Source organism: Bufo bufo, chromosome 8 (genome assembly GCF_905171765.1).
Source record: "Bufo bufo chromosome 8, aBufBuf1.1, whole genome shotgun sequence".
Taxonomy (NCBI): Eukaryota; Metazoa; Chordata; class Amphibia; order Anura; family Bufonidae; genus Bufo; species Bufo bufo.
The window spans coordinates 35927392-35943956 of NC_053396.1; the positions used below are offsets into that span (position 1 = coordinate 35927392).

At 40.1% G+C, this 16565-nt stretch overlaps 1 protein-coding gene across 1 annotated transcript in view; it reads right to left on the reverse strand.

Moving 5' to 3' along the window:
* Positions 1–3671: 3671 nt before the first annotated feature.
* Positions 3672–16565, reverse strand: part of LHX2 (LIM homeobox 2) — a 28526-nt gene continuing 15632 nt past the window's right edge. Inside the window, exons 4-5 of the mRNA XM_040406250.1 lie at positions 4293–4498; positions 3672–3959 (exon numbers count right to left, since the gene is read on the reverse strand). Of these exons, the coding sequence (XP_040262184.1) occupies positions 3672–3959; positions 4293–4498 (494 nt within the window). The remainder of the gene's footprint in view (positions 3960–4292; positions 4499–16565) is intronic.

A 16565-nucleotide genomic window follows, 5' to 3' on the forward strand; every position in this document is an offset into this window, starting at 1 on the left:
AGCCCTGATATAGACAGCAAATTAATTTCAGGGAGAAATGAGTATTACCCCATTTCCACTCTAGTGATGCTAGCAAACTGGACACTTTCTGATTCCTCACAGAATATAGCAGATAGCTAGAGATCCAAGTAGCTCAACACCCTTTGATCAGCTTATGTTTAGAGGACCCTTCCAAAAAACAATCTCTTTAAGAGATTTTGGGTACTGTTAGCTTTTTTAAGCTGTTACAAACATTATTATTATTTTCTTATTTTGTAAGTTTTAGCATTTTTATTATTGATTTAGCTGTATTGTGGGCTAAATATTTTTCTACCAGATTTAAAAAAAATTTTTTAAAGCATTTAACTTCTGCAGTTTCTCTGTTTCACAAAATATAGCCCCTGTGGAAAGTTGTTCTGTGATAATTTCTCAGCGAGCTCGACTGATGGCTTATTCTCCTTCCCCTCCTGGACCTCCCCTGAATGAACTTCCAAGCTGATTTATGTCCAGATCAAAGTTCAACTTTAATTTGGGCATGTGTCAGCTTAAAAATTTGTTCAGATGAGATTAAATAAGGGCAGAAGAATGAGGCATAAGATAAGTTTTCTGAAGGATTTCACTGTGAACAGTATTCTGCAGCCTGCTATATATTGTGAAATATAGGAGCTGCAGAAGGCAAATCATGCAAATTTTGTTTCAAAACATCTAGGGGCACATTTATTTAGACGGGCATTTTAGACGCTGGTATTAATAATTTCTCTCAAGCTGGAGGTGGTTCCGCCGAAGTTTTGAAGAGGTGCCGGCCTCTTCATAACTTCAGCAGAATCTCCTCCAGTTCTAAATGTAAGACAGCTTCCAAGCTGTCTTATATTTAGACCTAAAAGTGGCCCATGACATTCCCGCTTTTTTAGACCTGGAGTGAATGGGTAGAAGTTGCAGACTGCAGTTCAACTAACCGTACGCCGCAATCTGCACCTGAAATAAGCCAAAGGGTCCATTAACATGTCCGTAGAATGGGTCCGTATCCGTTCCGCAACGTTGCAGAAAGAATCCGGACACATTCATTCTCTATGGGGCCAGAAGAGATGCGAACAGCATACAATGTGCTGTCCGCATCGGCATTTCCGGAACGCGGCCCCGATCTTCCGGTCCGCGGCTCCTGAAAAAAATAGAACATGTTCTATTCTTGTCAGTAATTGCGGACAAGAATAGGCAGGTCTATGGGTGTGCTGGCCGGGTGTATTGCGGATCCGCAATACACTACGTACGTGTGAATGGACCCTAATAGAGGCATATTTCAGCATGATGAATAACCCCCCTAGTTTTAAAATGTTTAGCCCCAAATGCATCCAAATCAATCACAATAAAAAAAGATTCCGAAATAATATTTAAACTTAACAAACGTATTCAATATTTCTAAAAAACCCCAACCATGTAATAGAGTGCTCACCTGACAAATTTTGAGTGTTTGAAAATTTTCTCCAGCAATTTTTTTAAAATTTACACATTTTATAAAGTCATAAAAAATTAAAATAAAAATGGGGAAAAAAGATAGTAAATCCACTTCTTTGCAACCATGAATTATGTCACAGACAAAATTTATTCTTCATATCAAGAACACTAACGTTTCTGTATTAAACAAGAACAAAAAGGCATACGTTAATTCTATCTTAAAAATTACGCATTGCTGAGGTAAAGTTATCCATCCAAAAGATGCAACAACATCTCAGAATTGTTCTGACCTTATCCAACATTACAAAGAGGGGGAAACTGTCACAATATTCTAAAGCAGCTGTACTGTGATCTTGGCTCACATTTTGCTGGCCTAAAGCCCCCACCATTTTTTATTGAACCACTTGCCAATCAGGTGGTAAACAATTTCAATGGAGATGATAGATCAACATGTGAAGGAAAGCCAAATCAGAGTACCTCTGTGCTAAGAAATGGAATGGGCCCAAAACAAAATAAATGAAGCAGCTTTTGTTTATTAGTATATTTTTTTCCTGCTTTATACCTTTTTAGAGACCAAACAAAACTCTACAAAAAATTACACACAGGTCATCAATTTATACAAGGTTGGTTTGGATTGGCTTTCTCAATATTATTAATGAACACTAACTATGAGTTTAATCATAAAGGGCATCATTTCTAAATACTTCTGGAGACTCTCAGAGTCGGAGTTGGCCTGTAACATATTCCAAAGTGTTTTGGGCAGGTGTGGCACTGAATGGGATATGTTTTAAGGTGAGGAGTGGTATTGTGCCTTTCTTAATTTCCTCATCTGCATTCAAGGAAGCTACATGGAGATTTTGTAGACAGCTATACTGGCTTTTCTAGAAGCTGGAAACATGGTGCAGTGAATTTACAGGTCGCGTCGTCTTAAAAGTGCTGTAAAATGACCAAGTGCAATTTTCTGCATTACATAGCTTGCAGAACATGTCCGACAGGTTTACTGAAAAATACAACTATTGCATTCAAATGTAGCCCATAATGTTGCTCGGTGATAATTATAGACAGTATGATGTTCTTTGAACCAAAATTTGGTTTCTTAACCAAAGCCTTGTGGAGGGATAATTAGGAAAACTCTTAATTGTAAATGAATTATTGATATTAGTTTTAAGGGACACTTCAGTGGATCCTTGTGTTGGTGGTTTTATGATAGTTTAAAGATTAGGGTTTTTTTGCAGTCACGTCCCCACATTCCAAGCTAATGAAAAGACATCTTTAAACTCTAGTTTGAAATGTATGTAAACACTAATACTGTATAGCCTGGTAGCTCATGTTGAGATCACTGGTGGCTGCAGAAAATAGCTTGCTTGAATTCAATTAGAAAACGGTATCACAGTGAACAATGTAGCTAAGCTTTAAAATAAAATAAGTGAACCTCCAACAATGGTTCCTCCCATTGGGCCTTCAATTATGCTATCTGCTCATTTGTTCTCTTTTGTCAGTGTTCATCATGTTTAATACATCTCTCCAACTAGAAGATTACATTCTGTCAAAATTATGCATGTTATATAAGCTTGGTTACTGGTCTGGAAGCAGACAGGGGGCAAACCATTGAGTAGGACCTCATAGAAAAGCCTTCTAAAATGTTATAGGATTCATTTCATACCTTAAAATTCAAAGAGCTTCATAAATATCTGCTTACTGTCTACCAATGTTGCACCCCTAAAAACCCGTCTGGATGTTGGTACCAGTGCAAACTTTGCAAGTCATTGACAGAAACCACCATATTATCTATAGATGCTGAAATTTTACACTACTCACTCAGAGCAAAGTTCTGTCAAAAAATGTCTAAAACAAAGTAACTTTTTTTTAGGACTAATTAAAAAGTAACAAAATTTGAACAATTTTGTTCTGGTCATAAATATACAGAGAGAAAATGTATGTTGATAAGACAGTATATAAGGCACATAACAGTCTTTGAGAATACAGAAGATTCAGCCAACTTAAATTAATGGTTCTTTCCCTTGTTTAGTCCATAAAACTGTATAGTTACACAAATGTTGTGTTGCAGATACATCTTCCAAGCAATCCTTCAGTTTATCAAAACACCAGTACAACAAACTCTTCTTCAAGACCGTCCACCCAAAAATGTAAATTATTCATTGAACAAAGTTTCTATTAAAATACACTTGGAAATTGACTAAAAATATGTTTTCTTCTTTAAAGAAACTTTCAAAGAGTCATCAGAAGAGATTTGTGAGTGTTGTCTGTGGAGGGCTTCGAGATTCGTGTACGTCCAAGCTGCCAGGCACCGAAGTCAGTACGGAGGTCACAGTTGGCATGGTGGGGTTAGTTAAGTCCGTTAATGTGGTTGGGGTAGTGGAGGGACTCATTGAGGCATTTGAAATTTCAGAGGCTGGTCCTGATGGAGTCCCGGCTTGAAGAGTAGAATCTGATGTTTTATCCACACCGTTATTTTCTTGCCGCAGAAGGTTCCTTCTGAATTTGGCTCGTGCATTTTGAAACCATACCTGAAATAAGGAGAAGAACATTTAGACCTCGGCAAAGAATTTGCTAGTTTAAAACTGTCTCCTGACTGGAGAAGAAAAGCCAATAAGAATTGTTTTCCAATAGACTACACTCTACAGTACCAGTATCAGTACCCATAAGATTCATATGACAATGAATAAAATATCTACCTGTAGTCGGCAATCATTTGACTCTTGTGTAGCTTCTACCTTCATTATGGGCCAATAAAGATGGTCCAAACTTCAAATTTAACTTTTTTTTTCAACTGCCCATTGTATTGTATTTGTATACACTGAGTTTCATATACTGGTATTTTATACATGTTTTATATATACCTGTAAAACTCTTTTGGTTAAGCCTGTCTTCTGTGCTAGTTGCTTTAAGTCCTTGGCATCTGGATTGTGGTTAATAGCAAAGTAAGATTTCATTGTCCGCAGCTGATGGTGTTTGAAAGAGGTCCTCATGCGTTTGGTTTTCTGGTTAGGGGTGTACTGTTGGTCTCTGTCCATGTGGTCTCCATCATTTTCATTGCAGCTTAGAGCTAGCAAGAAACAAGAGAGGGGATGTTATTAACTGCAGTAACAACACAATACTGTAGTTCTTTTACAATTGATTTTACCACTAATGTGAACTGGACTAAATAAACCGTGCAACGATATGTCTAAATATGGAAACTTTTTGAAAATTTTGGTTGGTTACTTATCGGCATGCGCTTCAGTTCAGCCACCTGTGGCACATTAAGAATAAATATCATGTGACCATAGTAATCATCGTAGCTACGCCAGTACACATCCAGGGAGAACTAAAAACCATAACAGAGGAAAATCGAGAACAATACAACGTCTTGGACTCCTGCTTTAAAACACCTTTGGTGGATAATGAAAGATTAACTTCATTCATTAAAGTTATCACCAGACAGCCATCAGACTATCTTTGCCAAGGCACGGGCCCAGTTTGTGAAAGGCCCAAATGGGTTATAATTAAAAAGACCTTCAGAAATGTAAGCTACACAAAAAACATGACCTGAGCAGTGTTAATAGGCTACTTTCACACCTGCGTTAGGTGCGGATCCGTCTGGTATCTGCACAGACGGATCCGCTCCTATAATGCAAACGCTTAGATCCGTTCAGAACGGATCCGTTTGCATTAGCATGAACAAAAAAAAAAAAAAAAAATTTTTTTTTTTTTTTTTTTGTTCATGATAATCCAAACGGATCCGTTTTGACTTTACATTGAAAGTCAATGGGGGACGGATCCGTTTGAAAATTGAGCCATATTGTGTCAACTTCAAACGGATCCGTCCCCATTGACTTACATTGTAAGTCTGGACGGATCCGTTTGCCTCCGCACGGCCAGGCGGACACCTGAACGCTGCAAGCTGCGTTCAGGGGTCCGCCTGCTGAGCGGAGCGGAGGACAAACGGTGCCAGACTGATGCATTCTGAGCGGATCCGCGTCCACTCAGAATGCATTAGGGCTGGACGGATCCGTTCGGGGCCGCTTGTGAGAGCCTTCAAACGGAGCTCACAAGCGGAGCCCCAAACGCTAGTGTGAAAGTAGCAGCCCAACTTTTTGCACTCTACTTTAAAAAGGACCTGTCACCACAAAATGAAGTGCCATATAGAGACAGCATGTTATAGAGCAGGAGGAGCTGAGCAGATTGATATTTATTTCTGGGAAAAGACTCAGTAAATCTTGCAAGTTGCAATTTATAAATTTAAAGATAATTTCTCCTTTTTCTATACTTAAGACCACCCCTGTGTGACTCACAGTGATCTCTGTATAAACACACAGAGAACGCTAGCAATCATTAACACCTCCTCCGTGTACAACTGAAGTCAGAAAAAAACTCGTTTTACTAAGTCTTTACTCACAAAATTCAAAATCATGCTGAGTGAAATGATACCCTTCTTTTTTTTATCTAGACTTAATAACTGCAGCGATATATATCAGTTTTTATATTCATGCTAATTACCTATTTGGAGCACCAAGGGACTAGATGTAGCACTTGGAGCACCGCACAATGCCCCTGTGCTCCGTTCACTCCCCTTCCCGTTTGATTGAAAAGCCTAGATCTCTCATCTCTGTGTTTTTGAGTCTGCGCCGAGATGGCTCAGTAACTCAGTGCTTGAGCATGGGATCAAATACTGCTTCCTCAGCTTGGGAAGCAGCCGAAGATCCGTTGTGCAAGTGGCAAGTCAGCTCAGTTACTAGGCGCCTGTGCAGTGGATCTGGTGAGCTCAGAAAGCAGCGCTCATCAGATCCACTGCACAGGCACAGCGTCACTGAGCTGACTCAGCACTGGGAAAGCAGCATCTGTGCAAGTGCTGAGTCACTGGGCCAACTCGGAGCATGTGCGAGAACAGAGGGCTAGACAAGAAGCGCTGCTCTTGCAGTGCTCCAAGTGCTACAGCCAGCTCTGTGGTGCTCCAAATAGGTTATTAGCATACGTTTAAAGTCATATATCGCTGCAGCTATTAATCCTATATACAAAAGGATGATATTATTTTACTCAGCATGATCAACCCTACTAAGCATTTTGGCTGATTTATTGGGGTTGATCATGCTGACAGATGCTCTTTAAGCCAATCATCTGAATACCACCATACACTATTCTGCAACTTGTTTCTATAAACATTTACAATATGTTTTTATTCTTGGTCCATTGTTTTGTTTGTGCGTTTTTTTATAGGATTTTTTTTGTTATCATTCATGAATCAATTTTCCACTTATTGCCCCCATATATGTAAATTTAGGTACACTATTTGAAGGGAGGATTCAATTTTGAATTTACTTTAGGTTCAGTGCTTTCTTAATGTTGTCCCATGCTGCTGATCTTTTATTGACTATGTTTCCAAAAATTTCTCTGTAGACCTTAGTACTATGACCACTAAAATAAACAATAATTTATCTTCTACCAGGCCAGGCTCACATCATATAAGCCAGGAAAGTAGTGCAGTGTGTAGTATTTTTTTTCCAATAAAATGATGGACAGCTTCCCCCTCACCTACTGTGCCCTTCTCCCATACCATGTAGATTGTAAGCCCTCGCGGGCAGGGCCCTCTCTCCTTCTGTACCAGTTGGTAACTCGTCTTGTTCATACTTAGTGCAATTGTCTGTATTATGTATGTGCACCGCTTATCATATGTACAGCGCTATGGAATGAATGGCGCTTTAATAATAAATAATAATAATAACATGGTGAAAATAAATAGATGGAAATTCACTAGATACCATTATAAGTCAATGGAGTCCATTGGGCGCCATTGTTGGCAGTCATACATCAAATCCTCCTCTTTATCGTTTTCCGTTTTCTGTTTTTATGATGGAACGGAAAACCGGAAATGACTAGCACAGGACACAGGAGTCATTTGTGAGCTACACAGATTTAAGCCTCATTCACACGTCAGTGTTTTGGTCAGTGATATCCATCAGTCATTGTGAGCCAAAACCAGGACTGGAGCCTCCACAGACATAAGGTATAAGGGAAAGATCTGCACCTGTTCTGTGTTTAGAGCCGCACCTGTTATTAGACTACTATCAATTAATTGATGGAAATATTATCATATATTTTACGATATGAAACTGTTTACCAATAGATAGATAGCTATAACAAAGATAAAATGTATAGGGAAAGATAGAGACTGAAAAATAGATAGATAGACAGATAGATAGAACAAAGACAGAATCAATAGAGGAAGATACAGACAGCAGATGGATAGATAGAACAAAGCGTCCAGCGCCAGTTCTAAATGTTCTTCCTTGCTGTCTTACACTTAGACCATTTTCATCTTCCACGCCAACTTTTTTAGATCGGGCGTGAGCGGGGAGAAATCGCAGATATCGGCGCAATTAACTGTTGTGCTGCCATTTGCACCTTTAATACGCCTAATTTAGGTGTATTTCAGTATAATAAATGAGAAAGAAAAGAATGTATAAGCAAAGAAAGATAGATGATAGATAGATAGATAGATAGATAGATAGATAGATAGATAGATAGATAGATAGATAGATAGACAGATAGATAGACTGTTCCCTGACATACAATATTATACATATACATAATAATATCACTGCAGATTTCTAGCTCGGTATCTAGGACGCCGGACTTGTAAGATCCGTACATCATTATCATTTCTTGGAGCGACGAATCTCATTGTTTTTTGAATTATGCAAAAGAAATGGGGCCACGTCATTACTGCAGAGGTAACACCAGCAGAGACTGGGAACGCTGCATACTTTAGAAGGAGCAGTTTCACATTGTAAAAAGATCCTATAGTGTGATATGTAAATGCCAGTGGCATAGCTCTCCGGCATAATGCAGAATTATGCTCTAATTCTGTACGCCGCTGCCAAAAGCGTTTTCTGTTAGTCAGGATCAATATGCCAAATCAGGCAAGTGATGCGGCGTTTACCATGTGTAAACGCATCCATAGATTAAAGTCAAAATGGATGCGGCTTGTTAGCAAGATTACAGGATGCACGTTATTGCTGCACATCCTACCGTTTCCTCACCGGTGCTGGGGAATGCTGGGAATATGATCGCTTGCAATAAGGTGACATCTATTCATGAAGTGTAGATGTAGTGGAGATCAATTTGTACTTGATGTGGGTATTACATCTAGGAATACTATATAATATCACAGTTAATCAGACTAAGGCTACTTTCACACTTGAGTTGTTAATCCCAGTATTAAGATCCGGCAGAGGATCTCAATACTTGTAATTAAACCGTTTTGATTTTGCACATCAGGATGCATCCGTTCCGTTAGAATGCGGTTGTGGGAAATCAAAATGGAAAAAAACAGATCCGTCATTAAATACATTTAAAGTCAGTGGGTGACAGATCCGTTTTTTTAGGCTCCTAAAAAAAACGGATCCGTCACCATTGACTTACATTGTTTGCAGTGATGGATAAGTTTTTTCTGTTTTTATGACCGGACACAAAACCGCAGCTTGCAGCGGTTTTGTGTCCGGTCAGAAAATGGAATACTGAGGGAATGGAAGACATCCTGATGCATCCTGAAGGATCTCTTTCCATTCAGAATGCGTAAGGACTAAACGAAAATATATTATTGATATCCGGCAGAGGAAAACAACAACGCAAGTGTGAAAGTAGCCCAAATTACAAACTAAGCTCTGCATATCAAACTGATGCAGTCAGGCTGAAATAGAATAGATCATGAGGTCACAGCCATCCACGTAGAGCGTACTTAAGAAAAGTGTCAGATAAACTAGCCTTGTTGCCCATAACAGCCAATCAGAGCTTGGCTTTTTTTTTTTCCTTAAAGGGGTTGTCCAGAACTAGAAAAAGATGGCTTCTCTTTCAACCTGTCCACAAGTTGTGTGCAGTTTTACAGCTCAGCCCCATGTACTTTAATGGAGCTGCAATACCAGACCCATGGACAGGATTGGTGCTGTTTTCGGAATAAAGCAGCTACATTTTTCTAATCCTGGACCACCCGTTTAAGCTGCTGTGGAAGAATGAAAGTTCAAATCACAATTTTGTAAGAAATTTCACCTGAATCCAAATATCTTATTTTGGCGCATTCTGGGTAAAGCGAGAGAGAAGGAGAGGGGAGAAATAAAAATATAAAAAAGTTTCAAAAGTGAGAGATGATTTTTTTTCACAAATTTTCCAGCCAATGGGAGCACTTTCAATTTGTGATTTGAATCAAATCAGTCAACCATTTCAGCCTAATTCTGAATCTAATTTGGAGCGATTCGCTCATCTCTAGTGACTACTATTCATACTGGTTCTTCTGACCCTAAACAGGCAAGGCCTTACTAAAGGAATCTGAGAATGAGTTAAAAATCAAGACCGGCCAAGTAGAACATTTTTACGCCCACTGTTCTAAGACAAGGTCATAATTAGAGATGAGCGAAATTCTTAAAAGTTAGATTCGGCTGATTCGCCAAACTTCACAAAAAAATTTGCTTTGTGACGAATTTTTTTGTAAGTAGCGGGTGCAATGACAGGGAACTGCGATAGTGCTACCCCCATCATTGCACCCCTCAGATGTCACGTTCATACATGATCGAGGCATCTGAGTGTAAAATTAACAATACATTTTTTTTTTTAATCAAACTTACTGTCTCCATTTGCTTGCGGCAGGCCGGCCGCCACCATCTTGCTTGAAGATCTCTCAAAATCTTCTGCGGCACAAGATTACGTCATCACGCCCGCTGGTGTGGTGAGGTATGATGTCATCACGCCAGGCCAGTGTGATGATGTAATCTCGCGCCGCACGGGATTTCGGACGAGATCTTCAAGTAAGATGGAGGAGGTTAACTATTTCAGGTTAAATCGATTCGCTGACACGAAGCACGAGGAAATTCAGCTTCTAAGTGAATTGAATATATCCTGAAATTCGAATCAAATTTCACTTCGTGGGATTCGATTCGCTCATCTCTAGTCATAATGATGAGGCAAACCCAACACTTTTGTAGATATTGTATAGTTCCTCAATTTCTCCTCTCCCCAATTTTAGATCTTTTTAAAATACAGACATTGCATTGCTACAGTAGATTTATGAAAATGTATAATAGAAAAATTAACTTTGTTGCCCATCGTGACCAAACACAGTGCAGCTTTCAATGTTCAAGAGCACAATGTGACTTGAAAGCTTTGCTGTGATTGACTAATTTTCTTTTAGACAGTTTGATAAATGTCCCCCATTGAGTTCCCAATGTTTTTACAGGGGTTTATGTGATTTAAAAAAGGGTCTGCTTTTTTCCATCTACAGCTCCTCTCTTTTCCATGGACTGAGCTTTCACTCAGATGGGTCGGAGCAGCAGTACCAGACCTGGACCAGGGTTGCCCTGTTTCTTGGAGACAAAAGCCTTTTATCAGGACTACAGGGGGCTGTAAATAAAAAACACATTTGTGGCTAGCTCACCATTCCTGTGCTACATGGACTCCACTTGTAAAAGTGGAAAACTAAAACAGAAAATAGTCCAGCATCTCAGAATCCATAAATCGGGGCTTTATTCCAGAAAATAAGTGGGTGCACTGGGCTACTCATCCCATGATTAAGGATACAAGAGCTGTCCGGAACGTGTAGGAACTGTTTGGATCTTTTTGCAACCACTTGTTATGTATGGATTTTCTGGAATAAAGCCCCAATTTATGGAATCTGAGATGCTGGACTATTTTCTATTTTACAGGGTCTGTCCATTTTTCAAAATCCGTTTAATATTTTATATTAGGGAAATAGAGCTGGTTCCCTGTTCAGAATTCTCATCTATTGATCAGAATATTATCTTTCACTCTGGAGCACCAGTCCTGGTCTTCATTATACAGTTGGTCCATTGTTTCAAATGGAAAATGTGTAATGCTTCATTTCACCTGTAGTGGCACTGGAGGGCCAAATGACACATTAGGTAGTTGTTAGTCAAACTCTTGTTCAGCCAATAGCTAACTTTCTTGACCCCTACAAACAGATGCTCTCCTGGCTCACCTGAACATGCTTGTGTTCTGAAAGTGGAGAGGGGAGAAAGCCTCTGGCAAAAACCTCTACTACAACAATGGATTGGGCAGTTGAAATTGAACTGCTCAATACGTATCTCTCCTGACATCTGTCATCAGCATAGTTGTATAGTTGTCAACAGTCCATGATTCGCAGGGACTAACGAACCCCTAACTTTCCGAGACAGTCCCTGTAATTCTGGCTTTTCTGGGCCAAAAGAGGTGGGGCTTACTTAAACTTCACCCATAAATTGCAGGGATTGCACAGTTTGAGGTTGCTCCTGGGGTGAGGTCTATTTGTCCCAAATACCTTCAACACCCTGCCATTCAGCTGTTTGAAGTGGTCTCTTCCTAGGCCAGAGACCTCACGTTCATCTGTCACATGGCGTAGGCACAGTTAGGTTCCATTCAAGTGAATAGGGATGACCTGAAAAACTACGTTAAGGGCGCTATCCAAGGGATGGCACCAGAGCACCGACGCCTCTTTAAACAGCTGATCCGTTAATCTGATATTGATGACCTATCCTGAGGATTAGTCATCAATATTAAAACTCCTTTAAGAAGAAAGCAGTAATACAAAATGAGAACGAAAGTGAAGAAGACAAATGCTGACGATGTTATTAGTAATTATCATTGGAAATGCTGCTGGTAGGGTATTCCTAGATGAAGAAGAAAGCACCATTTGCTTGAAGGTATGCCATTTGATAGGCTGCCAGACAGTTTAGCAGCTGGCAATTGTCCATGGAACTCTGTACTTAACTCATTAACCGCCGTACAATATCTCATCACTTCACACTCCACAGAGTACAAAGAAACAACCACATACACTACCTAAGCTTGTAGCAGCTCTTCTCCATCACAGATGATCTTTGAGGAGGCTCCTATTACTAATGTCACGTTTGGAATTTTCTTTGTGGTCTAAGGCAAACGCTTTCAAAAATATTATCGGCAAAAAAACATTTCCCGCTTCCCCCCCGGCCCAAGCTATATTCCCTTTTATTATTATTTTATGATTGTTTTTAAAGAACGCTTAGAACACGGAGCCTAAGAAAACAATGTGGAAACCAAAGAATATGTGGTTTAAAAACTGGTTTCAATTTTCATCAGTTCTTTGGGTCTGGCTTCAAAAAAAAAAAAATCAATTGCTTTCAAAAATAAAGCTAGCTTTAGCCGAAGCCAAAACTAACTGACTTGTCTCCAAAGGACAGCAAAACTTGTTATTGTAATAGTGACACATGAAATCTGTTGATTGCTTGCAAAGTACTCTGGCACTGGCCTACGCCAAATTATTTTCATTTCGCAATGCAGAGAGAAGGGTGTTCACTCCCCAACTATTCTGCGGAATAAACTCCAAAAAATCTGCTGCTTTAGCGGATGATTTTTGTTATGTCAAATAGAGCAAGAAAGAAAGGTCAATAAATATCTAACAAAGGACATTGTTAAATCTGAATTATTACGAATTATGCCGAATGCACACGGCCGTGTTCCGCGGCCGAGAGCGGTCCGTGGTATGTCGGGCTGGATTCCTGTTCAGAGCAGGAGCGCACGGCATCATTGGTTGCTATGACGCCGTGCGCTTCATGCCGCCGCTGCAGTACAGTAATACACTATACGAGTGTATTACTGTACTACAGCGGCGGCATGAAGCGCACGGTGTCATTGCAACCAATGACGCCGTGCGCTCCTGCTCTGAACAGGAATCCAGCCCGGCATACCACGGACCGCTCTCGGCCGCGGAACACGGCCGTGTGCATTCGGCCTTATAAGCAGGTTAATACACATACAGTCCCTGTTTAGACTCTATTAGGGCTCATTCAGACGGGCGTATGCATTCCGCATTTTGCGGACCGCACATAGGCGACACTATGATAGAAATGACTATTCTTGTCTATCTTTCTTGCGAAGCTGAGGAATGGAATTACGGTTGCGGACAGCACACGGTGTGCTGTCCGCATCTTTTTCGGCCCCATTGAAACGAATGGGTCCGCACACGTTCCGCAAAATTGGTGGTCTGAATGAGCCCTTAGACTGTGCAATTTTCAGTAATAAAATAAATTCACAGCTAAGACAATTGCCCGTCAGAGGGAATGTAGCAGTGAGTGGTATATATTTAGGTAATATAAGAGTACCATCCAAATCCAAATTGTAGACTTTAATACATTCATTAAAACAACCCCACAAACAAATAAACAAGCACAAAAAACTAATAATGATAGATACGATAGGGACACGGTAGTCCTAAATCCTCCAAGATGCTGGAAGGGGCTGTTCTTTAGGTAGGGTAATAGCAATCAATTAGGGACCTTTCCCTGGTGCTCACCCTGTGCTCTATATTTCTCTGCCTAAAGAACGGAATGGCCGCCCCGATAGGGGCGATCCCGTATTCAGGAACCTCCTGTAGGCCCTAGGATGGCCCTGAAGACAGGTGACACAGGCAAAACCTTGACAGTGTGCCCAACGCGTATATTCAGTGGCCTATTCTAGATACATAAAATAATAAATGCTGAATACATAATGTTGTTCCAATCAATTCTGAGATGTACAGATATGCAATAAAAAATACTCAAAATATATAACAATAATCCAGTGGATGCCAAGTACACTGTTCTCCTGTTTAGGTTTTTTGCCGCGGGCACCTAAGCCATCAAGGTTGACAGCACATAGCTTTAGGCCCCTTAATCCCAATGTGCAATTTTCGGAACCAATTTTCAGAAACTAGTATTCATAGGAACGCTCACTCCCGATAATTGGTCTGTATAATCGAGCATCCGATAAGCCTATGAATGAGAAAACTACGGCTGATGGGCATCTTTTATCGGGATTAAAGATGCCTGATTATGGGCAGCACATCCTCCGGTGAAATCAGGCATGTGCTGCCGATAAAGATAACTGAGGTAGCAATCGTTCCTCCCACAAAGTTTGCATCGACCTGTGTAATCAGACCAGTGCAAGCGAGCTCCGATGGATGTGTTCATCCATCGGCGCTCGCACTGCCAGACCATCGGGCAGTGTAATAGGCCCCTTCGAGGTAGTCGTGGTCCATGTTGTAGGGGAAACACTTTTTACTTGTTTACTATGCAAATTGACTCAAACCAGAGACACCCACCTGTAAATAGTACTGTTTTTTTTTTGCCCTTCTTCAGTATGAAGCAGGGTACTGTTTGGCTGGATTGGATACCTTGGGGATATTTCATACGAACCTTCTCAAACTCAACAAACATTTTTTTTAATTGACCGCACATGGATGATGCCCATGTGACATCCATTTTTTATTGCAAACCAATTCCCTTGAAGTGTAAATGTTGCATGTTGCGATTTTCTGTGCACTGATCGATGGTCTGTGCACGCCTGAATTGGCCCATTTACTATAGTGTATCCATGTTCAGTCCGTTCTACACTCAGACAGCACATGGGTGATAAAAACGCTTGTCTGAATTAGCCCTTAGATGCAGGTTCAGGGGTGATATTATTCATTGAAGAGGCACAGTAATGTCTTATTTTTCAGACAATGCCCCATGGCAAAAATATACAAATTAACTCATACTATCCACACCAAAGATACCCATGCAGTGTTTAGGGGTTGTTGCCCCTCATCAGTACAGAGCAGGGTACTAGTTTGCTAGCTGAGATGTCTTAGATGCAACTCCTCTAGCTACTTCTTTACAACAGCAATGCTTTATTACTGGAGATAGAAAAGACAAATGACAACAAGTATAATTAGCAGAGCTGAATTGTTATATGTAGAAGAGTATACTTAGCAGAGCTGAATTGTTATATTTATAAAAGTATACTTAGCAGAGCTGAATTGTTATATTTATAAAAGTATACTTAGCAGAGCTGAATTGTTATATTTATAAAAGTATACTTAGCAGAGCTGAATTGTTATATGTAGCAGAATTTGTCACCTCTGGCTATCGCAATATGTTATGATCATAGTGCTTTGCTGTCCGCAAAACACAGACACCGGCCGCACATGGCTGCCACTATCATAGAAAATGTCTATTCTTGTTTGCAATTGTGGACAAGAATAGGACATGCTCTATATTTTTTGTGGGGGGCCCCGGAAGGAAACTACGGATGCGGACAGCCCACGGTGTGCTGTCCGCATCTTTTGCTGCCCCTTTCAAATGAATGGCTCCGTACCTGTTCCGCAATTTTGCCGACTCATTTATACGGTCGTGTGAATGAGCCATTAATATGATTAAAGATAAACCTACTATATTAGGTATTAATTTACCTCAGTGCACAGATGCAGCCCCAAGGATAAACACAGGGAACTCTGCTACATCTGTTTGGTTACCATTGACTACAAAAAAAAAAAAGCCAGGCAATGGAATGCATTTTACACTACATCTACTCGGTCAGTGAGGTATATGGGGCCTAGGGATATAGACCGCTCTTATACAGCAAAGAGTTAAGATTCCTTTCATCCCTATTTGGATATTTGGTAGGGAATTACTCTACAGAAAGAATAAGTCCAGCACTTGTAATACAATGGAGCGCATTGTGCAGCAGACTGGGTTTATCCCTCTTGTCTGAGTGTGTTGAATCTCTTGAAGGACTGCAATAGGGTAAATCTCTTTGGGAAGCAAGCTAACATTTCTATGACAAACCATTGGCGGTTGCAGAAGTAGTGGAGTTGAATTTGTCATTTCAATCTGTTTACCTCCAGCTCTATTGAAAATCACTGATAACACACCAAGACATCATGATAAGTTGTGCCAAATGCAAACAGCATTGATACCTCAACATAATGAGCTCTGCTGTATTGGCAAATTCAGGATCACTTCATCTTCACTTTATGTGATGAAGTGAATGATTAGTTTTATCTTTTCCTTCAGGTACAACACTATATTTAATACAACACACAGCATGAAGAAGTCTCAGTAGACAAGTGCATAAAGGAAATGTAATCTTGTATAGCAAACGTTATATAACATGTACAGATGTACTGAGTTGGTGTTATCTGTAGTCTTATATAGGACTGCAAGTAGTAGTTTGTATTATAGCAGTATACAAAAAGAGTCAATATGACAAACCCAACCCTTCTACATCCATATTATATAATATCATATAATGATAGAGATATGAAACGTATACATCATTGGTGTCGGCGATGTTTAGGCAGCCGTGTCTCTGTT